The sequence below is a fragment of the Sminthopsis crassicaudata genome, chromosome 2 (genome assembly GCF_048593235.1).
Source record: "Sminthopsis crassicaudata isolate SCR6 chromosome 2, ASM4859323v1, whole genome shotgun sequence".
NCBI classification, from domain to species: domain Eukaryota; kingdom Metazoa; phylum Chordata; class Mammalia; order Dasyuromorphia; family Dasyuridae; genus Sminthopsis; species Sminthopsis crassicaudata.
The window spans coordinates 332,134,396-332,162,073 of NC_133618.1; the positions used below are offsets into that span (position 1 = coordinate 332,134,396).

General features: G+C 33.1%; 1 protein-coding gene across 4 annotated transcripts in view; it reads left to right on the plus strand.

Annotated features, from left to right (window-relative positions):
- Positions 1-27,678, plus strand: part of FUT8 (fucosyltransferase 8) — a 442,206-nt gene that overhangs the window by 191,386 nt on the left and 223,142 nt on the right. For all 4 annotated transcript variants that reach the window (XM_074290407.1, XM_074290405.1, XM_074290406.1 and 1 more), the window contains one exon: positions 4,825-5,264. In XM_074290407.1, the coding sequence (XP_074146508.1) occupies positions 5,062-5,264 (203 nt within the window). In that variant the 5' untranslated portion in view covers positions 4,825-5,061. The remainder of the gene's footprint in view (positions 1-4,824; positions 5,265-27,678) is intronic.

The window sequence follows — 27,678 nt, forward strand, 5'->3', positions numbered from 1 at the left end:
TCATCTTGAGCCTCACATTATACAATTTATAACCTTAGAGCAAATGGTCCTCAGTCTTAATTAAACCAGAGGTGGGGGGGGGATTTACAACTAAGGGGATTGAGGCAGAACAGTTAAGGAAACTGAGGTAGAACAATTCAGGGAAACTCTGTCAGGACAATAAGGGAAAAGAAGGCAGAACCAATTAGGGAAACTGAGTCACAGCAATTAAAGAGAACTGTGGCACAACACCACTCAGTAAATCTAGTGGCTTTCTATAACTACTAGGTGCAAATAAATATGTTGACATTCAAAGCTCTCCATTATCTAAACACAGTCTGATGAGGATCTCCAGATGATGGGGACAGCAATTTCTAGTTCATAAGGCTCAATGCATATGTATTGAAATCACAATGGCCTTCTCTTTTGCCCAAAGGTACTTTTATTCAGGAGAAAAGATCATGGACAAAATCCAAAGATGGTTTTATGGCATACTTTTGAGGGAACGTACTTGTTATAGCTCATAAGAGGGAAATAAAGGTGGGATCTAGAAAGTGACAAGAATATGTATTGAGATATTGAGATATTGTCTTCAAGATACTAAGAACTGGGAAAACTGAGTTCCCATCAAGGTTGTCTGAGAAAACTGATTTTCCATCTTTGGCTATTTTAAAAATGCTTATAGGAAAATCTGGGAGAATTAACTTTTTGCAATTATGCTTGATGGAGTTCACATCATGCCTGTTTTAACTATGATAATAATAAGACAGTTTGGGAAAGCTGGTCTTTTTGTGTAGTGATTATGGTTAATAATGGGAGTGGGCTGGGCTTTTTGCATTTTTTGACTAGGGAACACACTAGGTTGATTTTAGAGTTCACATCAATACTACCTTTCCGATCTTCTTATACCTTACTCCTTGCTATGTATTTGATTTAGTTATTAGCTTTCTGGCTGTCTTATAAACATGACACTTCATCTTTGGCCTATGAGCATTTTCTCTGGCTTTCCTCCCTACCTGGAATAATCACCTTCTTTCACTCTGCCTACTGACTTCCCTGGCCTTTACTTGCCAACTAAAACCCCACCTTTAATTGGAAGTCTTTTCCCTCTTAATTTTAATGCTTTCTTTTCCTTATCTGCTTGTTGTTTCCCCGAACTAGATTATGAGCTTCTTGAGAACTTGGATTCTTGCTTTCAAGTGGCAGGCGATAGGGTATAATCCACCAGTGCTTAGCATAGTAGGTGCTTAATAAATGTTTACTGATTAATTCATTCTTCCTCATTGATTCTTTCAGCAGCCATTGTGCTCTGCCAGGTATATTGTCTTAAAATTTCTAGAGACCTTAAGGTTATATCTGAAACTCTGTTATAGGGAAAAACACAAGCAATGAATTGTTCCCTGGCTTTCCTTTGGTCTCAGCAAAGCTCTTTTTTATGTAGATATGTAAATCCTTGCAGTAAGAGGGAAGTGTAAATCTACAAATTTTAAAACATTAGGTAAATATGAATAATTTATTAAACATAGAAGTAGTATGGCTTATTTGGTCTTGCAATGGTGATAAGTTTTTTTTAATTTGGAAAATGACTTTATTTTGTTAAAGTAATTTTTTATTTATCATCACACTTTGTGATGTCTTTATGTCTTTTTTTTTTTTTTAAACATATATTTGATTGCTTTTTCTCCTATTGGAGTAGGAACTCTTTGAGGGCAAGGGATTTTAATTTTGTTTCTTTTTATATCCCCAGAGTGTAGCACAGTTTCTGCTATATAATAGGTGCTTAAGAAAAGTTTATTTACTGACTGGATTATCTGTCACAAAATTTACATTTAGGAACTCACTTTTAAGTGGGGAGGGGGCATGCTAAGATTCTTTTTTTTTTTTTTTCCTTCTGAGGTAGGGGTTAAGTGACTTGCCCAGGGTCACACAGCTAGGAAGTCTTAAGTGTCTGAGATAAGATTTGAACCCTGAATTCAGGGCTGGTGCTCTATCCACTGCGCCACCTAGCTGCCCCCTTAAGATTCTTTAGAAATGACATTTTCCCCAATTTGACATTTCTCTCTTTAATTTAGCCTTGTCATTTCATTTTATCCTGACATTTGAAAAGGAAAAATGAAGCCTAAACAGGAAATATTTTTCCTTAAAGGCTACAATATTGTAGTTTAAGAAATGGAAAATAATGCCAATGAATAGAATTGACACATATATTGTATCTGTAAATTCTAACTCATGTGACAGATCATGAAGCATCTGTGTTTGCTATACATTGTTATTTAACAAGTCTCAGCATTTTTGCTGTTTTTGTTGTTGTTGTTGTTTGTTTGTTTCTAAAATCCACTGGTATCAATTTAAACTAAATTCTGTAGGCCTACTTTTATGGCTCTGTAAACTCCTGTCTCTGTCTAAGTGTCTCCTTGTATGTTTTGCCTCTAGCATTGCAAATTTATGGCTGCTGTGTACCATTGTAATTCTAAGTAAAATGTTATTGCACACACTTTTATTGCTCTTTATTTAAATAGTCCTTTAAGCTTTCCTTTGTTTTTGGAGGGAATTATGGCTTTTACTCGATGTTGATTTGTAGGCTAGCTACCTTCAAAAGAAAAGAAGGCAGGGTTTTCTGAAGGGCTTTTTATACAGTATGGTATTTTATATTGGTGAGTTGAAGGGACATTATGACAGGAATTTCAAAATGTCCTATGAACATATAAAAGCCATAGAACTAATGGGTTGCATGTTAAAAGATCCTGTTAATGTTGACTGTTTGAAGCACATTCATTTATTAGAATATATTTGAAAGTGTTAATTTTTCTCTTTGTTGTTGGGAAATCTTAAAAGGTCCACATTAGGTCAATTGGGGTTTCAAAAGGAGATTAAAAAGACTTCACTTAGTAAGGTAAAGAGTAATGAAAGAAGAATTGAACAAATAAGGTAACGTTAGTAAAAGCAGCTGGACATAATTGAAGGTTATTTAATAAAAGAACAGAGAAAAGATACCAAACTTTCAGTAGCATGCTTCGTTGCTTATTTGGGCTTTCTTCAGATTCTTATTTAAGTGGGCATAAATCTATTCAATTCTAGTACTAGGGATAATAAAGTACTTAAGAATTTAAAAATGCTTAATGCAGCTAAATAGCATGATGGATAAGATGTCTGAAAAGAATGAATCCAGAAGAGTTCAATTATTGCCTCCCATACTTAACTAGTTATGTGACCACTGGGAAAATTTCTTAAATCTTATGAGCTTTATTTTTTTTTTTTCATCTGTAAAATGGGGATAATAATAGCACCTACTTCACAAGTTATAATAAGAATCAAATCATTAATGTAAAGCATTTTGAAAAAGAAAAAAATTTTCCTACCTTAATTTCTTGTTTTAAGTGTAATTCAGAATCTTAGTTCTAAAGTAGAAAAAGAGAAGTCCTGGAATACGATTTTAAACCTTATTATGTCAGCTCTTTCAGGTAGGCACCTCTTCTCTCTCCCCCACCCCTTTTTTTCCTGAGGCAATTGGAGTTAAATGATTTGCCCTGGGTCACACAACTAAGAAGTGTTTAGTGTCTGAGGTCTGATTTGAACTCAGCTCCTTTTGACTTCAGGGCTGGTGTTCTATCCACTTCACCACCTAATTGCCCCTCAAATAGGCCTTTTTAAAAATTAAAAAAAAAAAAAAAAGTTTTTTGACCTAATCATTAAGTTTATCCTTCTGTTACATTCAATTGTAATGTAAATATAATAAAGTATCAACATACTCAATTCAAAAAACAAAAAGTTTAATTTATTGTACTTTTGGTCACCATTTTCAGAAAAAGATATGTGGCTTGACACACATCTCCCTGTATCTGGAATATTCATATAATTTTAAAAATTGTCTTTCTTTACTCACTGTTGAGTAAAGGAGAAATTTTTGTGTTACCAAAATTAATTCTAAACCAAATCAAGTGAAATTGAAAATGCAGTCAGTTCAAAAGGCGCAATAGCAAAGATACATATTTTTGTTTTAAATGAGGAAAACTCATCTTGTTTTAGGAGGATCTTCTACTAGGGCTATTCAGTTGAGAACTTTAGCTTCTGTTATTGGGAGAGGTATTTGCCGGCTTCTTAATTTCTCTTGTAGCCTCTGACTCACTAGTATATACTTTATTGTAGAGTTTATTCTGAAAGTAGCAACTGCATATAGTCTGCTGAGATAAATATTGTCTAGCTAGTAAACTGAGATAAAGGGTGTAAGGGATGGGATTGAAGAGTTGTAGTCATTTACTACTAATGATGTTTTTATTTCTTTTGAAGATAAATAGGAAATAGTACAAAATATGTAGAAGAGGGCATTTTCTGGTTATTATCTTCAACCAAGATAAAAATCTTGTCATTTTCATGTGTAAACAGAGAATGACAGTAGCAAGAAGAAAAAAGGCTGATGATGTCTATGTCCTTTTTAGACCTAGAGCTAATTGTGTTGTTATCTGGGACAGATTGAACTAGTATACAGAGCTCATTTGCTGTGGATACCAAAAACTTTTCCATTTTACTTGCTACACATATATAGTGTCTTTCTGTTAAATCAGTTTCTTAATTTGAGCTACAAAGGTAAAACATAAATAGATTTCAGGGGGTCCATGAACTATCTTTTAAAATATTTTATGACATATTTCAATATAATTGTTTTCCTTTGTATTCCTTTGTATTATTTTAAAAAAAATTGTCTGAGATTGTGATCTTTGAGCTTTTCACCAGACTTCCAAAGGCCTCTAAGATTTTAAAACATTTAAAAATTCTTTAAGGTCAGTACATTCTGTTTTCCATAAACTTGAATCATTTCATTAAATTCATTTTTTATTTTTTCCACAGAATGTAAAATCCAAGGACTTGAAAAGAAGGCTTCCTACTCATAACATTGGAAGGATTTCTGAAAGAAATTGCTCACGGACTCTCAACAGATACTAATTTGTTTGAAGCATCATGTGTTGAAATAAAAAAAAAAAAAAGGGGCAACCAACCCACCTTTGTGCTATCTTCCAAGTCACCATGTTGTTTGTAGCTCTTTGAGCTCTAGGCAAGCAAAAGGAGAGAGTTGAGAACCTGAAAATGAGGCCATGGACTGGCTCCTGGCGTTGGATTATGCTCATTCTTTTTGCTTGGGGGACTTTGTTGTTTTACATAGGTGGACACTTAGTAAGGGACAATGATCATCCTGATCACTCTAGTAGAGAACTCTCCAAGATACTGGCAAAGCTGGAACGCTTAAAACAACAGAATGAAGACTTGAGGCGGATGGCAGAGTCTCTCAGGTAGGTTTCTATGAGTGGTTAGGAAAAAAGAAAAAAATGTCGTAGACTTTTCTGGTATAATGTTTCAGTTAGTTCTTATAAAATATACATATTTTTTTTCATTTTTGGCAAAAATTAAAATATGTTACTAAGCCACCTTTGGTAATGATGATTCTTGTTAATGCTTTTCATATGTAACATTTGGTAATTTTTTTAAATGCATGAGAGTTCAGTTCATATCAGTGCTTGAATAAATAATTGAATGAAGAAGGATGCCTTTTTAGTTTATGGGGTATGTATTTGAATAGACTGCCTTTAGAACTGGTGTCTTAAGGCCATATCTTGAATGGACACTGTAGATGGAAATAAATTGGCTCTGAATTAAATAGGAATAGGACCCAGTAGCTGAATTGTATTTAGACTATTGCGTAGTGTTTTCATTTCCCTAAACCTCTTCCTGAAACAAAATCTCATTTCATTAATGATATTCTACATTTGACACATTTTATCTCTGAAACTCTGAAAAAGTTCTTTGGAAGGACCCCTATCCCCTTCCTCCCCCCAAAATTACTTAGCTTCCAAATGACATATTCAATCCTTTAAGACTTAAAATGTTGCATATTGGGTACTAATACTTATTGACAAAAGGTGGTTCCTTATTGGTGGTTCCCTAGGCACAAACAAGGTCAATTTGGTGTCTTCCCCCCTCCCCTAAAAAAAATATCTACCAGTTCTGCAACTGTTGATAATCTATGAATAATGTAAGTTTATGAAGTTTATGAAGACATAAAATTGAAGGGTCCCTAAAATGCAATGGAGAGAAGCATTGTGGTTGAAAATAGCTCAAGTTTTTATAAAACTCAGATGTCCAAAATTATTGAATATTTTTTGAAGTGGCAAACATTTATTAAGCATTTAATGTATTCCCAACATTTTACTAAATGCTGGAGATATAAAGGAAGATAAAAGACAATCTCTACCAACAAAGAACTTACAATCTTATCCCCATAAGTACAAAATATGTACAAGAGGTCTAAAAAGGAACACATAAAAATATATAACACATAAAAAAAGGCTGAAAAATTGGAGGATAGGGAGAGGATGCAGGGACATGATGAAGTTTTACAGCCAAGGGAGAAAATGATAAGGTGATTTCAGATTACCTTCCTTAAATGGTAACTGTGGAAAGAGCTCTCTGATGTCCATAATCTAAGGGAGGGTAGGACCCCAGAGACAGGGTTACTAAGGAAATATGAGTTTTAAAGTGATATGTCATCTTGCAAGTTAATGAATTTCTGGAGATTATAAAGTTTAGGAGAGCATTTGGGTAGGAATTGAAATGCAACTGAAATATCATGTGTTTTTTTTCCCTGGGAAAAATTGTTTACATTAAAAGTCAATAAAAGTGAGACTAGCACAAGAAATTCATCTTCAGTGGATAGTGAAGTGGAAGGAATCCTGGGTTTGCACTCGACCTAGGTTTGAATCTTGATTCTGTCATTTGTTGTCTATGTAACTTTAGGCTAGCAAATTAGCCTTCCTATGCTTCATCTGTTTTTCTTTTGAAAAAAACAAACAAACAAAAAAAACCCCAATAGGGTTGGAGTAGATGTCCTCTGATGATTCTTTCCAACTCTATAGCTATAGTCTGCAGTTATTATTTATTATTGGTATTAAAAGAATTAAGTCTGTTTATGTCAAATTTGATTGAGGAATAAGATGGCTAGATGAAAATTTTTCAGAGAATATTAGTTCTCTTACTTAAAAAAGTAAGCAAAGAAAAACCATGTCTATGATATCAAAAGGACTACTCATATTGTATAAGATTGCTTATGTAATTACTAGTGTAAAAAGCCTCATTAGGTAGGAGAAATTGCTGTCTATAACTATTGATATGGTTGAAATGATACTTAGCAAATTACATAGAAAAGCTCTTAGAATGGTTCCACTTGGGGAATGGGCCAGAGAGAGAGAAGAGAAATGCTTATGTGTCTGAAGATCTTGCAATAGATTGAGAAGTTAAATAATTATTTGCATTACATGTGAAAAAAGCAAAAGATGTAGTTAAAGATGTTCATTTGATTGCATATATGCTACGTTGAGACTGATTTTAAGGAAGAATTATTTCTTTTAAAATCTTTGGCAGTGCCACATCAAAAAATTATTATAATTGACATATTTAAAAAAATAAAAATGTTATAATGTGGGACTGACCTATAGAACTTAATCATTACAAGGACAAAATTCCATTGAAAAGAAGAATCTTTGCAAAATTGTACAATGATATGGGGGGTTAAGATAACTTTCTTATGCCAAAGTATTTGAAATGTGCTTGAATTAGAAAACAAAAATTTATCACTTTCTTATAGATTATAATAAATATTAAAATTCATCTTATAACAAAGATTTTCTTTTTAATCTTAGGTGTGTAGAGGATATTTGTGAAAAATCATGTAAGATTCTCAAATTCACTTTCTGACCTAGAAAGACAAAGTTACCTAGATGCATGTTTGTCATAGATAAATGTGACACAACATATCTTATCACATCTGTATACATTGAAATAAACACTCAAAACTGAGAATCTCATGTTTTGGTAGATGAAGAGTTTTCTTGTTTCTCAAAGGAAGTGCTACCAGTTTTGCTTCCACTTGTAATATTTGTGTGAAATAGGGTTTTCTGTTATAGCTTTTTAAAAATAAACAACATTCTTTAAAATATTGATTTATTAATTCATTATTTTCAATTGGAACAATTGAAATGAGAGCTCTGTGCATTATAGGAATTTGTAAATGAGGAGATTTGATCAATTTCTTTTCTTCATTTTAGCTCCTAATAGATGGCAAATGACTTTCCATATATGTCATTATGTGGTAATTCAGCATCTGTATTAGAAAAGGAAAAAAGGAGAAAACCCATACTTCAGATATATTTGTCCAAATGCAGATTATTATTATTAATAGTAAATGATATTCTTTATAGTTATCTAAAGTTTGAGGTCGGATGCTAAAGGCCTTTAAATCTGTATCCATACTGGGTAATGTGGCAGTTCCCCAAATTGTTGTTTGGTAACAGTAAAGGTTTTCCTTGCTTGTACAGGAAAAATGTCATCTCTGAAATGTGTTAGAGAAACAACTTTTTGGAGGTAGAGTATTCCAGGAGTGTTGATTAATGGGGAGCTAGATGTTATCTGCTACTAGCGTTTCCAAGTCCATATTTTTAGGATTTTTAAAATGTATTAACTAGTTTATAGGGAATGCAACTATGAAGATGAAATGTTTTCATATTTATTTCATAGTTACTTAATGTAGGAATGTAATGTAATCTATAATGTAGCTATACTGTAAGATATTATGGTTCTATTTGGACCCAGATAGACACTTCAACTGTGAAGTCATTAAGAAAAAAGTGGGAGATGTTTTTGACTATTTTTATGAGTGAAAGCAAAAGAGAGAAATGGTTAACAAAAAAATACTAGCCAGTTGATATGAGTGTGCATTTTTCCTACCATCTTTTAAAGTTCCACTCTTTTCATAGCCAAACTCCTTGAAAAAACAGTTTATACTTTCCCTTCTCTCACTTAATCCTTAGCCCTTTGCTTAGATTGACTTCTGACCTCATTCAACAGAAACTGCTTTCTTCAAACCAAATTCCCTTAATTATCCAAACTTTTTTTTTTTTTCTGTCTTTCTCCATTTTTAATCTTCCTACTGTTTTTGCATTGCTGACAATTCTCTCCTCCTGAATATTCTTTCTTTGGGATTTTTTGACTTTAGTGTCTCCTGTTTGACCTCTCCTCTTAATCTTTTTGACCTCTCTTTACTCTCCTTTGATGGCTCTATTCATATTATCCCCTCTCTGGTGTTTCTATGGCTTTTGGTCTGGGCTCTCTTTTCTCACTACATTTTCTAGTGACTTCATGTTGCTCCCATGAGCTTAATTACCATCCCCTTATAGACTATTCCCAGATCTATGTAAACTATTCTTATATCTCTCATGGGCTTCATGATATCACTCATGAGCTTCTGATAATACTTTGCCTATTGCAATGCACATTTCATATTGGATGTTCCTTAGACTTCATGAATTCAACATATCTAAAATATAACTCATTATTATTTCTTCAAAACTTACTCCTTTTCCAAATTCCCCTATTTCTTTTGAAGGCACCACCATTCTTCCAGTCTCCTAGTTTTATAACTTCCATGTTATTCTTGATCCTCATGGTCATTTACTCTGTAATTCCAATCTTTTGCCAAATCTTGATGTTTATAACTCCATAGCATCTTTGATATCTGTCCTTGCAATGCTGATGACTTCAGAAACACTGCTGCCAAGCAATCTGATGAAGTTTGGATTTTTAAAATTTGTATTTACCCAGTTAAAAGGTTGGAAGATAGACATTTTATTTGACAATGAGCCTGAAATCTCTTGAATCTGACACTCATCAAAATCACAACAATGATATTAGTCAACTATGTCCTACCATAATGGAGGCTCTGCAGAGGAAATTATCCCTGCAGGTTCCTGTTTTGAGTGTTTCATTATAGGAATGTATTCTCTGTGGGAGAATCCATAGGACATGGACTAAGGCATTAAGATTACATCAGAAAACATGAAGGACCTGAAGAAAATTTTTTGGACAGGAAAAGAGGTTTTGGGAGTCTAAGTTAAAGATGTTCTTTTTATTCAAAGACTTTGTATAGTTCCTGGAAAAAAAGAAATAAGTTTGTTGTCAGAACTGACCTGGTGGCAAAATTAGAATTCCAAATTAAGATTGTCAGAATTAGGATTTATGTGAACAATACAGTTGAACAATTTATTTTTTTGGGGAAAATGTTGAGTAGCTGGGAGAAGAGGAGTCATCAAGACCTAAATTTAAATGTAGGGAATTCCCACTTTGAAAAACATAGATCTGCAACTGTTCTTCAACTTTCTAGAATTTTAGGGGGCAAAAGTTAAACAAACATACCCACATATGCACATACATATTTTTATGTATGTGTACATATTTGTATACATCTCAGAATTATCCAGTTCTTATTCATTTCACGGCCAGCTCTCTTTCTTAACAAGTATTTCTCAAAAATAGAAATGGGTACTTTGAGAGGATAGTAGTGATTAGTGTATTCTCTTTGGATAGGGAGTCTTCAAATATCAGAGTACTTGTACGCTTTGTTTTCTGTGGATATTTTTTCAGGTATTCATCTAGATGGAGTCAAAGATTCCTTCCAACTTCAGGATTCTGACAAAATCAATTAGGTCATATTCATTCAAAACAGCAAGCATTTATTGAATCCTAACTTTGTGTTAGGCACTGTGCTTGGGATGCAAATACAAAAAAATAGATAGTCCCTCTTGTCTAGGAACTTAATGTTTTAGTTTGGAGTGATTGGGCAAAAAACATGTATCCTGATAAGTACAGTCATTCATTCACATTCATGGTTTTTGTTGTTTTGGGGTTGGCCACTGATAATTAAATAGGAGCTTTTGAATATTTTCAGCTTACTAAGGAAAATTGCAATTGACCTGAATATGTAAAGAATAAAAAAAAAAAAAAACCCAACTAGTAAGGCATAAATACATAAATATCATACATTATTAATCTTTTTTTTTTTTTTGCTTCCATAAGTAAAGTATATCAATTTATTATAACCAGTAATATTTTGTTAAAAGTTTCAGTGGATTAAAGAAGTACAGGTTACACACTCTATTTGGGAATGCCTTCTTTTTGTCCTTCTTGCATCCAGACTCAGTTACATGATTTTCTTCGGCAGTAGTCATTCATTATATGTTGCACTTTTCATACTAGAAGAAAATTCTGTGAAACAGTTGCTGTAGTTACATTAGCAGCTGCAAAGCCTCTGCATAGTGTGTGAGATACTTCTCTCGAATAGAAACTGCAGCTTTTTTTATGAGTGAAATATGTTGTTTTCCTTGTTTTTGTGTTAAATAAATACAATCAGAATAATTAAAAATGAAGTTTTGGGGTGGGACCTAGAGTTATTCATGGTTTTTACATTTATGGGGATTCAGCATTCAACCCCTGTGAATGTTGAGGGACAATTGTAAATACAAAATAATTTTTTTGTGAGGTGGATCTTACTAAGATCTGAGGGCCCTGAAAGACCCCCTGTAGAAGGCTATACTTAACCTGTGTTTTGAAAAAAGATAAGGATTGTGATTGCAATGGGAAGAGAGAGCAATCTAGGCCTGAAGTACAACCTGTACAAAGTCACAAAGACAAGAAATGGAATTATTTTTAATGAGGAACAGTGGATAGACTGGTTATGGAAAACTAAGCAGTGTGAATCTGAATTTTCAAATGTTTGGTCTGTAGACCTTTTGAGACAGCTTGGCAGTGTAGATAGAGTTCTGTTGGTAACTAAGTTAAAATTGCCCCTCTGACTCTTGCAGGCCTGGCAAATCATTAAACTTCTTGTTTCATTATCTGCAAATTGTGAGTAATACTACCTGTAATAGTAGTAACAGTATAATACCAGTAATCTCCCTGGTGAGATATAAAGGATTTTGTAAACCTTAAAATTACATTAATAATGAAATAGTGAAAAGCATTTTTGTATTTTTTATAATATTGTCTCTTGTGTTTGTGATCCAAATTGTGAAAGATCAGCCCTGTAACGCTTTTGGTATTAGCTCTGTAATGTCAGACATGGTGACACCAATGAGAAGGAAGTAGTTAAATTATTATTTAAAGTCTTGGATGTATAGGAACCAGAGAAAAATGAATGACTAAAGCTATGGCCTCTATAATATCAGATGTTAAGAACATCATCAAGAAATTTTCTTTAAGCTGAACACCTCCATTTATTTTCAGAGTGATAAAAAGTTGAAGTTCTAGGTTTCTTTGTCACAAAAACTTTTATATTTTCATAGGCTTTTTTTTTCTCCACTTTCTGCTAAACAGATTTTGCTTCCTGTTAATCTAAGCTGTTGACTAGTTGTTCACCTTGCTGCTAGTTAGCTCTCATTGTACTCATGATACATTATTTTCTTGCTGTCAGGTAATCTGTTTTCTCTTTCATGGAGGGAATCATGTCATTAATATGGATCCTCCTTTTCTCAAAAAGATCCTTTGTGCTTTATGAATTTAAATCTAACTTAGCATTTTTTTCCCTAGTCTAATAAGAAGATAAAATTTCAGCTCTTAGATTGAGTTATCTTATATGGGACATGGATACAGAAACATTTAGAACCAAGGTATCTTATTGTATGATAATTTGTAATAATATCTGCTAATAAAATAGATTCAGGAATACTTAATGTAGGATTTCCTTTGTAATCCTGTGTATTTTATGCATTTAAAAACATTCTGAGAAGTTGGTTCATAGCATTCACCAGAATGACAAATGAGAGCCCATGTCACAAAAAAAATGTTAAAAAGCTTTGGTATAGAAGACTGCAAATGGACTCTGATGATGCATATCATATTTTTAGGAAATTATAATGTTAATGTTTTCCCATATTATGTTATTTTAAAATTCCCAGTTACTTGTTTCCATCCACTTTCCAAATAGGGTTATGATTTATTTATTTTTTTTTCTTTTACCAAGTGTGGCTTTAGAAAAGCCTGATGTTTAACATAATTATATATATATATATATATATATATATATATATATATATATATATATATATATATATATATGTAATGAGCATCGTACTTCATTTCTCAATGAGAACTGTAAGCCAGAAGGAGGGAAAGAAAATAGAAAAGGTTAAAAGCCTCTAGTTTGAAAGGAAGAAGGGGGAAACATGGCTACTGTTCATATTGATTCTATGACTTTTTCCTGAATCATAATTCTTCCTAACATTTTTGGTACTTTTTTTTACCTTGTGTTTTTCTGGTAGTAACGATTAAGTAAGCTAAAGTATAAAGATGACATCAAATAATGGTAGAACTATGTTACAATGCTAATTGATCTATCTGCAGCTCATTTTTCAGTCAAATTTATATGTGCTAAAAACAAATCTGGAAGCTTGAAGCATTTTTTTTCCTTTTGAGATTTAGGATGTTAGTTTTAAAACAATTAAGCATTTTGTTGACATTTTTATAAATTTAGGAAAATAATTTTAAATTATATTTTTATTGAGGAAAAATGTGAAAGCTTCATATTGAATAAGATGCTAAGATTTTTTGTCTGTTTTTGGCAGGATAGGCTTTTAGATTTTATTTTTTTTTTTGTAGCTACAGTTTGCTGTTTTGCTTTATTAAATTTATTGTCTTTGTAAAAGATGGTAAAATCTTGATTACTAGGTTAATTATATTTTCTTTTAACTGAACTTTTCTTTTTTTAAGATGGCATTTAAGAATCCATATATATATATATATATATGTGTATATATATATATATATATATATTTTTTTTTTTTTTTTTTAAACTTGAGGGATATTTGATTTAGGGGAAGTGAGTATATCTTGCTGATAACTAGTCTAATTCCCTTAAGGGACATTGCCTGAGGTCACATATCATAAAGGGGAAGAGCTAAAATTTGTGTGCTAATCATATAGTAATTACAGAAATTAAGTAGCATGAACCCTATTTTTTATTGAGTCAGCAGCAGAAGCAGGAATATAATCTTGTTATCCTGTGGTAGTCTATACATGTTATCTTTTTTTTTTTTTTTTTTAATTCTCTTCAATATTTTTTTCTTGTATATCCCATCCATTATGTCTTAGCAACCTGGATAACAGGTTCTACTTTGAATTAAAATAAATGATTTTGTTTCCTGCTTTTCTGAGATGATGAAGTTTCAACTTTATTTCCTTCCATTTTAGTTTTAGTGGTTTTATCCAACCTCTCCTCCTTCTCTCTTGTCTGTGAAGAAGTGATATCCTTCTTCTTCTGCCTTGGCTTATCTGGGATATTATCTTTCTCTCTCATCTTCACTTTCCCTCTTTCTATTGATGCCTTCTTTTTGGTTTATATTATTATTTATCCTTTCTTATTCCAATTGAGACAAAACAAAGATTCAACCCTTTTTCTTGACCTTCTTTCCTTCATTACTTTCTTAAGGCTTTAGAACTTGGTTTTCTTTATATCTTTCTGGTGATACTATTACCCCAAAGTTCATTATCAGTCTCCTGGTTTGTAAATGTGGTACCCTTGTTTGGTTCACAAATTTTTTTTTTTTTTTTAACTTCCTTGAAACATTTGATCACCATTTATTTTCTTAAAACTCACCGTTCTTTTGGCTTCTCTAACACTACTTTCTTGATTATTCTACTTAACAGATTTTTTATTTTTCTTCTTCTTTTGCTTTGGACTGTTTTTTATTTATTTATTTATTTTTAAAGCTATCCTGTCTCTCTTAGCTGTTTCTTCTGATTCTATACCTTTGGCTTTCATCTCATGAATTTATATCTTTTCTTTTGAATTTTCCACTAAACTTCTGACTTGCATATCCCTGGGATTATAAAAGTCTTAGATTTGGGAATGACCTCGAAGGTCTGGCAAGTATCTTCAGAAAAAGAGAGTGTGTGTTTGTGTGTGTGTACATGCACATATAAAAGAATTGTAATGAAAATATTCATTCTTTTTAGAGGATTTTTTGGGGGGTATGGATATAGTAAAAAGTATAAATTAGCCCCCATTCATTCTCATATATTAATTTGAATCTCATGGTAGAAGTGGGACATTCACTTTGGGCCAATGTCTTCTGCAAGATATATTTTGGCTCAGTTATTATAGAGAGCAATATTATTCAGAGTAAGAATTGGGATTTTTAATTGAAGATGGGTGGTTATATTTCTTACAAAGAATTCCAAACAATATGTAATAGTTAACATTTTTTTTTATTGGTTCTAGTTTGTTGTTCCCATTGTTAAAGCTAATAAAAATCACACAGCAAGATCATTTTTCACATGCATTTTAGCTGCTTTGTGTGATAGGAGTACAGATTCATTGGTTGTTTTGCACTCTAGTCTACTTTTTGCATAACCTGTAAGTATTTCAAACTCTTAACATGTCCCAAACATTATTGATTTTCCCTGAGCTTTTTCTTTCTAACTTTGCCTTTGTTGTTGAGGACATTACCATCCTCTCAATAACCTACACTTAAAAGTTGCATCCTTAACTTTTCATTCCCACTAACTCCCCATTCTGTTGTCATTTCTTGTAATGTCTACCTTCACAAGCACCCTTGTAAAACTCCTTCTTTCCACTTAAATCTAGTATAGACCCTTTAGTCTCTTCTTTGTATAACTGCTAAAGTGATTTTTCTAAAGCACAGGTCATTTCTTCCTCTCCCAACACTCAGTAAATTCAGGTGGCTTCCTTTTTTCTTTAGGATCAAATATAAACCTTGGCATTTCAAGCCATTCACAAATTACCCTATTCCTGTCTGTATTTATACCCATTCATATATATTATAATGCAGCTAATACTAGCTTACTTGTTATTCCCCGTACAAATAATCTATCCTGCAACTCAGTACCTTTACTCTAGTTATATGTCATGCCTGGAATGCTTTCCTTCATCATCTCTGCCTCTTATTTTGTCTGACTTCCTTCAAGACTTAGCTCAAATCCTACTTTTTATAGCCAGTTTTTCTTTGTTCTGTTCCTCTTTATTATTTCTCCTCTCTCTTCTCTTCCCCTCTTCCCCCGTCCAAGTTAGTAGTTTTCCCTCTGTTCTGAACATCTTTCTTTTCCTTATACCTGATTATTTTAATATTTGACTTCTTTTACTATGTGAGCTCCTGGAGGCCAAAAATTAACCCTAAACCATCTCTCTTCTCCCCCTCCCCAAAACCTCCAATATTTGTTTATTTTAGCATTATTTTCAAATTTTCAGTTCCACACCTTCTATCCCCTTTCCCACCCACTAAAAAGGCAAGTGATACAGTATCAGTTATACATGTAAAATCCTGCAAAACCTATTTCCATATTACCCATACAGGAATGAATTTTGCCTTTCTTTGTATCATCACTTCATAGAACAATGTTTGACACATGCTTAATACTTACTTTTTGACTGACTTACTCTAGGAATTATTAATATACATTGATAATTTTGCTACTTTATATTGCCTTGTTGACCTCCCTTGAGGAATGGAAATTATGATGACTTTTAGTAATGACTACAAAATAAAAAGCAATTTGTGACATCATTAAACCTTCTGAAATCATTTCTTGATCTCTACTTTATGCAAGTCATGATTTCTACCTTCAAAGATCTTGTACTCTGTTTTCTCTACCATATGGGAATTTAATATGCAGTCAGGGAAGTGTTAGTCTAGTAGTTTTGGACAATTGGACCACATGTGTTATGATGCCTTCATGATTTTTATTAAGAATTAGATTTGTGAATTCATTGGTATATGAGAACACCCAGCAAGGAAACTTCCTCTACCAATTGAGATTGACAGCTACCAATATATTCTTAGAGCAAAGCCTGGTTTTTTCTTTTCTTTTTTTTTTTTTTTTTTTTCTTCTATATTTCCAAGCTTTAAATAGTGTTTGGCGCATATTAGAATAACTTGTTGGCCTAGGGTAGAGAGAGGTTGGGCCTGGAATCAGGAAGCCTTGAGTTTAGATTTTGGCCTAGGGTACTTATTAAAGCTAACAGGTGACCACTAGGGAAGTCAGCTTACAAATCTGCCTTAATTTGCTCAACTGTAAAATGAGGACCATAATATCACCTACTTTACAGCATTGTTATGAAGTCAAATACTCAACAAAGAGCCTGGCATATAGTGCTTAATAAATGTTTGCTGATAAATTGATTTATAACTGAAGGATTAAGTGACTTGACCATGCAAGTCAAAATATGTTAGAGTTGGGGCATAAACATACATCTCTGATTGTGAGGCAAGCTCATTACTGACAACAGCTTCTACCATCAAGGTACTGGAAACTAAGCAGTCAAGTCATTCTTGGAATGCAGTATACCCTGTAATAATAAAGGTTATGAGAAAAATAATGACTATTTTGGTGAGATAAGGCAAATGTTTTCTCCCTCACAAAATTAAAATCGTATTTAAGACATATCCCAGCTATATGAATGTAAATGAACCTTTTCTTACAGTCAAAGGCGCATCAGGGTTTGTATACCATTCCTGCTCCAGATGGAGCACATTGGAGCTTCCTGGCAGCTTGTGAAAACATCCTTGCAGGTGGTTTTCCTCTCAGCATGAATTTTCTCCCTCTGCTTGTCTTCTAAGCATGCCCTTTCTGGGTCTTTGCACTAGTGCAGAGCTGGCTTTTGAATACATTGACTTAGCTAGAAGGAATAAAAGAGATTACATTTACCTTCTTTGTGTCTAGACTGAAGTCCTCTTAATGATCCTTTATCCCTCAGAAGTACATTTTTGAGGGTAGAATATTTCAATATTATTTAACAAGCTCTCCCCAAATGTAGCATAGTTATTTTTCTAAATCATTTTTTAAACTTGATTCCTAGCAAAAGAATCACCTCTTTCTTCATGTCTAGTTTACTTAAAACCACATTTAGACCTAACACAAAATCATAAAATCATAGATTTGAGGCAGAAGAAATGCTAGGCCTGGGATAAGTTACTTAACTTCTTTTTTTGCCTTAGTTGCCTCAATTGTAAAACATCTAAACTATCAAACTTTGCTTCAGTACTGTTGTGAGGATCAAATGAGATGATGTTTATAAAAAGTGTTGTATTTGTGCTGGTATTTGGCACATAATAGATGCTATATAAATGCTAATTCCTTTTCCTTCTTTTTCCCTTTCCCTTTCCCCTTCTTGTATTTTACAGACAAGAACCCCCTAAAATTCATGTACAACATATAGTAAATGACAAAACAGACTGGAAATTGCAGTCAGAATAGAAATTTTCTTAAAGCGAAATTGAGTGACTTGGTGGATTGTTTGTTGTCCTTTCATCTGAAAGAGGACGAAAATGACATCACTGTGTCACTATCTATGTGTGATTGTGGCTGATCAGACCAGTACAAGCTCAGAGTGCTCTGCTGCAGGTCAGACACAAACAGTACATATGAACATTAGGGCTGGCTTTTTAAATTTTGCACATCTCACGTTTCTTTTGGACTAATTCAATTCTTTTTGCTTATAGAGCACAGAGTCTTCTCTGATGAGGACATGGGTTCTCTGCCAATGTCTCCTTGTCATACAATTGATTCCAAAGTTCTTAAGAGATACATTGAGAGTATCCTTGTATTGCCCTTTCTGATTACCTTGTGGGTGCTTGCCCTATATGAGTTCTCCATGAAATAATTTTTTTTTGCAAGCATACATTTAGCATTTGAACAATGTGGTGGCCAGTCCAACAGAATTGTGCTCTCTGCAGTAGAGTTGGAATGCTTGGCAAATTATGTCTAGAAAGGATATCGTATCTTCAGAATCTTCTTAAACACAATTCAAGTGGAAACTAATTTTCAGGCATGGCACTGGTATACTGTGCAGGTTTCACAGGCATACAACAATGAGCTCAGCACAGCTACTCTGTAGGCCTTCAGAGTCATAGTCAGTCTAATCCCTCTCCTCTCCCACACTTTTCTTCAGAGGCTCCTAAACACTGAGCTAGCTCTGGCAATGCATGTGTCACTCTTAGGCATGTCAATGTGGACATCCCTGGAAAGTATATTGCCAAGGTAAGTGAACTTATCCATAGCATTCAGAACTTCATCATTTACTGTAATTGGTAGTTCCACACGTGGATTGTGTGGTGTTGACTGATAGAGGATCTGTATTTTCCCTGTGTTAATTTTTAGGCCAAAATTAGCACAAACAGTAGAGAATTGATTCATACTTTGTTCCATCTCATCTTCAGAGGCTGCACTCAGTGACTTTGGAAGTTGTTACTTTACGTATTCCTTTAAGGAAGGTGGAAGGCCACTTTTTGGAATTGTGGAGGGGATTCCTGTTAATATATAGATTGGAGCAGAGCTAGGCTTCTTAAATTTTATCCATTCATGACCCCTTTTCACCAGAGAAATTTTTACTTGGGTATATAGGTATATAAAACAGGTATACAAATCAAACCTTTATTGATAATAAATCATAATTTCATGACCCCTATATTAAGTTATAAGACCCTATATTTCATGACCCACAATTTAAGAAGCTGCAGACTAGATGACCTTCAGAGGTTATATGGTAGTGAGTAGAGCGCAGGAATTGGAGGGCCAGATAGTCTGGATTTGAACTTAGCTCTTCAGGAGTGGGAACTGTTTGGTATTCTATACTCATAGCCTCATGTTGCATGCATAAAAGTAAATGTTTCTTGTGTGAATGAGTGGGATATTGGAAATTACATCCAAGATATTCACTTTCAAGCATTTTTGTGCAGAGTAGTAATAGGAGCTATAATTGACAATTACCTAACAGTTCACAAGGTATTTTATATAAATTATCTCTTTTGAAGATCATGATAATCTTTTTTTAAAATTAATTTTATAATTATTAAATTTTTTTGACAGTATATATGCATGAGTAATTTTTTTTTATAACATTATCCCTTGTATTCATTTTTCCAAATTTTCCCCTCCCTCCCTTTACTCCCTCCCCTAGATGACAGGCAATCCCATACATTTTACATGTGTTACAGTATAACCTAGATACAATATATGTGTGTAAATCCAATTTTCTTGTTGTACGTTAAGTATTGGATTCTGAAGGTATAAGTAACCTGGGTAGATAGACAGTAGTGCTAATATTTTACATTCAGTTCCCAGTGTGTATCTTCTCTGGGTGTAGTTGTTTCTGTCCATCATTGATTCACTGGAAGTGAGTTGGATCTTCTTTATGTTGAAGATTTCCACTTCCATCAGAATACATCCTCATACAGTATTGTTGTTGAAGTGTACAGAGATCTTCTGGTTCTGCTCATTTCACTCAGCATCAATTCATGTAAGTCTCTCTAAGCCTTTCTGAATTCATCCTGCTGGTCATTTCTTACAGAACAATAATATTCCATAACCTTCATATACCATAATTTATCCAACCATTCTCCAATTGATGGACATCCATTCATCTTCCAGTTTCTAGCCACTACAAAAAGAGCTGCCACAAACGTTTTGGCACATACAGGTCCCTTTCCCCTCTTTAGTATTTCTTTGGGATATAAGCCCAGTAGTAGCACTTCTGGATCAAAGGGTTTGATGCACAGTTTGATAACTTTTTGGACATAGTTCCAAATTGCTCTCCACCAACTTTCACAACTCCACCAACAATGTATTAGTGTCCCAGTTTTCCCACATCCCTTCCAACCCAGTTTTCCCACATCCCCTCCAACATTCATCATTATTTGTTCCTGTCATCTTAGCCAATCTGACAGGTGTGTAGTGGTATCTAAGTTGTCTTAATTTGCATTTCTCTGATCAGTAGTGATTTGGAACACTCTTTCATATGAGTGGATATAGTTTCAATTTCATCATCTGAGAATTGTCTGTTCATATCCCTTGACCATTTATCAATTGGAGAATGGTTTGATTTCTTATAAATTAGGATCAATTCTCTATATATTTTGGAAATGAGATCTTTATCAGAACTTTTAACTGTAAAAATATTTTCCCAATTTGTTACTTCCCTTCTAATCTTGTTTGCATTAGTATTGTTTGTACAGAAACTTTTTAGTTTGATGTAATCAAAATCTTCTATTTTCTGATCGATAATGATCTCTAGTTCTCCTGGTCATAAATTCCTTCCTCCTCCACAAGTCTGAGAGGTAGATTATCCTCTGTTCCTCTAATCTATTTATGATCTTATTCTTTATGCCTAAATCATGGACCCATTTTGATCTTATCTTGGTATATGGTGTTAAGTGTGGGTCCATATCTAATTTCTGCCATACTAATTTCCAGTTTTCCCAACAGTTTTTTCCAAATAATGAATTTTTATCCCAAATGTTGGTATCTTTGGGTTTGTCAAACACTAGATTGCTATAGATGTACCCTTTTTTGTCCTTTGTACCTAATCTGTTCCACTGATCGACTGGCCTATTTCTTAGCCAATACCAAATGGTTTTGGTGACTTTTGCTATATAATATAACTTTAGATCAGGTACATCTAGACCACCTTCATCTGACTTTTTTTCATTAGTTCCCTTGCAATTCTCGACCTTTTATTCTTCCATATGAATTTTGTTGTTATTTTTTCTAGGTCATTAAAATAGTTTCTTGGGAGTCTGATTGGTATAGCACTAAATAAATAGATTAGTTTGGGGAGTATTGTCATCTTTATTATATTCTCTCGGCCTATCCACGAGCACTGAATGTCTTTCCAATTATTTAAATCTGACTTTATTTTTGTGACAAGTGTTTTGTAATTTTGCTCATATAATTCCTGACTTTTCTTTGGTAGATGGATTCCCAAATATTTTATACTATCAACATTTATTTGGAATGGAATTTCTCTTTGTATCTCTTGCTGTTTCATATTGTTGGTGATGTATAAAAATGCTGAGGATTTATGTGGATTTATTTTGTATCCAGCAACTTTCCTAAAGTTGTGAATTATTTCTAATAACTTTTTATTAGAATCTCTGGGGTTTTCTTAGTATACCATCATATCATCTGCAAAGTGACAGTTCGATTTCCTCATTACCTACTCTTATTCCTTTAATCTCTTTCTCGACTCTTATTGACAAGGCTAGCATTTCTAATAAAATATTGAATAGTAATGGTTATAGTGGGCAACCTTGTTTCACTCCTGAGGATCATGATAATCTTTTTTTTTTTTTTAATAATTTTTTATTATATATATTTTTTATAATATTATCCCTTGTATTCATTTTTCCAAATTATCCCCCCCCTTCCCTCTACTCCCTCCCCCCATGACAGGCAATCCCATACATTTTACATGTGTTACAATATAACCTAGATACAATACATGTGTGTAAATACCATTTTCTTGTTGCACAATAAGCATTAGATTCCGAAGGTACAAGTAACCTGGGCAGACGGATATTAGTGCTAACAATTTACATTCACTTCCAGTGTTTCTTCTCTGGGTGTAGCTACCTCTGTCCATCATTGATCAACTGGAAGTGAGTTGGCTCTTCTTTATGTTGAAGATTTCCACTACCATCAGAATACATCCTCATACAGTATTGTTGTTGAAGTGTACAGTGATCTTCTGGTTCTGCTCATTTCACTCAGCATCAGTTGATGTAAGTCTCTCCAGGCCTCTCTGTATTCCTCCTGCTGGTCATTTCTTACAGAGCAATAATATTCCATAACCTTCATATACCATAATTTACCCAACCATTCTCCAACTGATGGACATCCATTCATCTTCCAGTTTCTAGCTACAACAAAAAGAGCTGCCACAAACATTTTGGCACATATATGTCTCTTTCTGCTCTTTAGTATTTCTTTGGGATATAAGCCCAGTAGTAGCGCTCCTGGGTCAAAGGGTATGCACAGTTTGATAGCTTTTTGGGCATAGTTCCAAATTGCTCTCCAGAATGGCTGGATTCTTTCACAACTCCACCAGCAATGTATTAGTGTCCCAGTTTTCCCACATCCCCTCCAACATTCATCATTATTTGTTCCTGTCATCTTAGCCAATCTGACAGGTATGTAGTGGTATCTCAGAGTGTCTTAATTTGCATTCTCTGGATCATGATAATCTTGAAAGAAAGCAGTGCAAATTCTGTTGTTTCTGTTGTATATGTGTAGAATCTGAGGAGAGAAAATAGATAATACAACTAGAAAGTGACTGCCACAAGGTTGGGTTGTTTGATTCCAAATCTAATTTCCTGCTCATCAGACTAGTCAGTCATGCACATATACACTGTGGGGTGCAGAGTTAAACTTAGCACTAGATAGAATGCATAATAATTTTGTGACTAATTCAGCAAACCTAAATATTACCATTTGCCTTTGTCTTTATTGAGATTTGTTGGCCTACGTTTCCTTTCCTTGAGTCAAAGTACTTATTCCTAGACTTAACATTGTGATTTTTATGATGTAGTAATGAAATTTTCTCTATAATTATTATACTACTTAAAGGCTTCTGCTGAAATTGTGTCTTTTTCTGTTGTGAAGGATTTAAGACGCATAACATTCAGTACTGAGCCCAAATATTTATAACTAACTGTAGGCCTTAATAAATGCTTAATGTCTTTTAGGCAGCTTTAGATCATATTGAATTTTTTTTAGATTGCTGGTCATTAGTCATCAAGAAAAGAAAAGAAGCCCAAAATCAAATTAAATTCATGAAACCTGTACAATTCCATCCGTTTCAGTGATATGTATATTTTCATCCTCAGTTGAGCTACCTAAGGAACTTCATATCCATCTTCAGACACTTAATACTTTCTAGCTGTGTGATCATGGGCAAGTCACTGAACTTCAATTGCCTCACCAAAAATCCTTTAAAAACCCAAAACAAAAACTTCTTGTTCTGCAGCTTACTCAGAGATGTTAGCTGTCCATTCCCATCTATCCATCTTCAGATTCATAAATGATAGAATATCTTAGAATATCTAGTACAACCAAAGTTACTTCATTATTAGGAAAGCCATAAACAAAGTAATAGCAAAAACAATAAAAACAACATGATTAGACTAATAATTTCATAAAATGATGTTGACAAAATTAATTTAATTTAATATTATACAGCACAAAAAGGAATATGAATAAACTATTTCATTTTTCTCAATATGGTAAAAACAAATTATCTAAAAACCATGAGCCACTATTATCTGTAATGCAGAAATGCTAGGGACCTTTCCAGGAAGGTCACAATTAAAGCAAGGATATCCAGGTACCATTGTTACTTTATATAGTTCTAAAAATGCTTAGTATAAATAAATAGAAAATAAGTGTAGAAAACAAGGAAACAAAATTCTATTTGGGTGGTTGGTTTTTTTTTTTTTTTTTTTGCTAATGTGATGGTTTAGTCAGTATAAGTTCACATAAAAAATCAATTGAACAATTAAAAACTTCACTGAAATGGTATAATATAAAAAGAAGGAAATAAAAATCAGTCAACAAAACGAGGGAAGAAAATCAGTTCTATTCAAGATAATTGTAGAGGGTAGAAAAGATTTTGGTACCCACTTCCTATGTAAATATAAGATAATGTGCTCTACAGGGGGGGAAAAAAAGGCTTTAAATAGATATACTCTAAATTACTATTCATTAAAGAAATGCAAATGAAACAACTCTGAGAAACCACCCCATACCTATCAGATTGGCTAAGACTGTGATTAAGAGTTTCCCACTGGCTTTCTTGGATGTAGTCTGAACTGGGCTGCACACCTCTTTCGACTCCAGTGAGACTGAACCTTCTTAAAGTCTTTTCCCCCTATTTTGAGCTGAAAAATTGTTTCATTCCATTTCTTCATAGATTGTCATTCTAGATTTTGTTCAGAAGCCTGGTTTCATATGTTTTTTGAGGGAAACTGGGAGAGCTGGAGCAGCTTCCTGACTTCATTCTTCTGTCTCACACTACTGTAGTTTGCTCCAAATAGATAGTGACCTATATGTAGAAGGTCATATAAAAAACAAATTAGAAGAGAAGAGAAAGAAATCCTTTTCACAATTCTGAATAATGGAAGACTTCTTAACCTACTATAAAGGAAAGACATGTTAGTATGAGCTAACATGGATAATTTTGATTTCATAAAATTGAAAAAAAATTTTGAACAAACAAAATCAGGGCACTAAAAAATTAAAAGAGAAATGATTAATTTAAAAAAAAAATAGTTTACAGTATAAATTTTCTGATAAAGGTCTGAAATCCAAGAGCTCTAGGGAATTGGTATAGTTATATAAGAAAAGAATCCAGTTCTCAATGGTTAAATCACCAGGTCATATTTTGAAAATGTAGGTACTTTGATTTCCATTTTTATAATTGAGGAAACTGAGATCTACAGGGGTTTAGTGATTTACCCAGAATTACATAACCAGTAATATTTGAATTTAGAGCCAGGTCTTTATCTACTGTTTATTAGTATGATGATTTTCTTAGTTATCAATTACATAAAAGAATCTGGATATTTCCTCTCACTCTATAGTCATTTTTATCAGTTGTCGTGACACTGAATTTTTGTACCTTTCATCTTCTTTACAATTATATTTTCTTTCCTTTCTGTTTGGACCCATACTTAAAATAACCTCTTTCATTGCCTCTGGAGAGAGCATGTCTACCATGTTGTTAAGATTTTGACTTTTTTATTAGAATGGAAGCTCTTTTGACTTTGTATTTGTACACCCAGCATAATGCATGGCACATAGTTAAGTGCTTACGAATTTTTAAAATTTTAAGTCAATTCTTTCAATTTCTTATTCATGTAAGAACCCTGAACAATATAATAACCATGTATGACCTCAGAAGACTCTCAGGAGAGAGGTGATACACTAAAGTGTATCGATTTTACCTTTGCTTGTCCATACTTATTTGTTCTAAGGGTTTCTTTTGGAAGTTGTGGAGAGTTACAGGAGGTACTGGAGGTTATAATGATTATTACTTCCCTTCCTCAGATAAATAAAAATGAACATCAGTAAAAGACTTTAAAAATACATTAAAAAGATGGCAGAACAATATTCAGGAGACATGGATGAGTAAGATATGTTGGGATTATTGTCAAGCTAATATTAAAAGAGGTTTGTTATTTCATGTATAAAACTCGTTTTTATATTTTTGTATATGGAAAATTCACATTTGATATTTGTCATTCAGATTTTAAAAAGAAGAAAAAAATTGAAAGTAAAAATATTATCTTTCAGTTTGTACCTCTTGAAGAAATTATTTGCATCAGGGTTTTTCTATAAATTCAGTAATCAAAACTTAATTTATTCAGCAATAATGATACTGTGTAAAAAAAAATAGCCAAATAGTTTTTTTTTGTTTGTTTTTTAACGTAGAGCAGAATTTGTCAAACTCTTTTATAAGTTCAGATCTGATCATGACATTGCTTCCCTCCTGAATAAATCTGGTTTTATTCTCTAGGATAAAAAAAAAAAAATTCCTCTGTTTAACTTGTGAAGTACAAAACCTTGTTTCATCTTACCTTTCTTGCCTTATATATACATTTTTCATTCTTTATATAGTTTTAATTTTATCCTTTTCCTCCTCAATTACATGCAAATATTTTCAATGTTAAAAACAATTTTTTTGCATTCCAAATTTATTCCTCCTATTCTGTTCCCTCTTCAGAAGGATGAGCAATTTGATAATGATTATATATATATATATATATATATATATATATATATATATATATATATATATATATATATATATATATATATGTGTGTGTGTGTGTGTGTGTGTGTGTGTGAAATCAGGAAAAAACAATTCCAAATTAGCCATTTTACTTTTTTTCTACCTTTCAACATTTTACAGTCATGCCTCAGTGACCTTCTTCTTCCTTCTGTCTAGACATCCTTTGCCTTGACTACTCTTGTCTCCTCACCTCTACTTTTTAGAATTTATATTCTTCAAGATTGAGTTGAGACATTATTTCCTATATGTAGTCTTACTGAACCTTTTGAATTTTAGGGCCTTTCTTCTCTGATTACTTTATTTATTCCTGTTCTTTGTGTATTTATTTATGGATATGTTGTCAACCTTAATGTTATATAAGCTGTTTGAGGGTAAGAACTGTCCTCAGTGGCTAATGCAGTACTTGGCATATAGTAAGAACTTAATAAGTTCTTATTGATTGATTCCTCAAAGCAGTACAAGAGGTTTTCTTTTTCTTACATACTCCACTGATTTCCTTTTTTCAAAAATCTAATATCCTTTTTTTCCTTCTCAAATGAAGCCCTTTTTTATTAGACAATGCATATGGTCAAACAGAATAAATCAGTATACAATATTTCTTTTGGATCATGATTTTCCCATCTGGGTTTCCCTTAGGAACTCAGAAATGCATAAAATATTTGCATAATATTGGCTAGTATCAACATATTTTATTTTTTATATCATAATAATTCAGATTTCTTCTCTGGTACTAAGGGAAAACCAAAAAAATTTGGGTGGATTTTCCCCTGTGATGAGGAAGGCATATCTGTAAGACTATATTGACTATATCTGTAAAAACATATGACTCGGGGGGCAGCTAGGTGGCGCAGTGGATAGAGCACCAGCCCTGAATTCAGGAGGACCTGATCTCAGACACTTAACACTTCCTAGCTGTGTGACCCTGGGCAAGTCACTTAATCCCAGCCTCAGGGGGAAAAAAAAAAAAATATATATATATATATATATATATATATATATATATATATATGGCTCAGTGTCTTTAGTCCATCCCTTCTTTATAAAAAGGTAAGAAGTGTGCTCTATCATCAGTTTTATGATTATCACATTGATCAGCATTCTAAAAACTGTTTCAAAGTTGTTTTCTTTTCTTTTTTTTTTTTTTCTGACCAATGTGTACATTTTTCTCTTCTTCCCTCCCCCTCCCCCTTTCTTCTGGAATCAATTCATATAGATCTTCCTAGGTTTCTTTACATCTTTCTTAT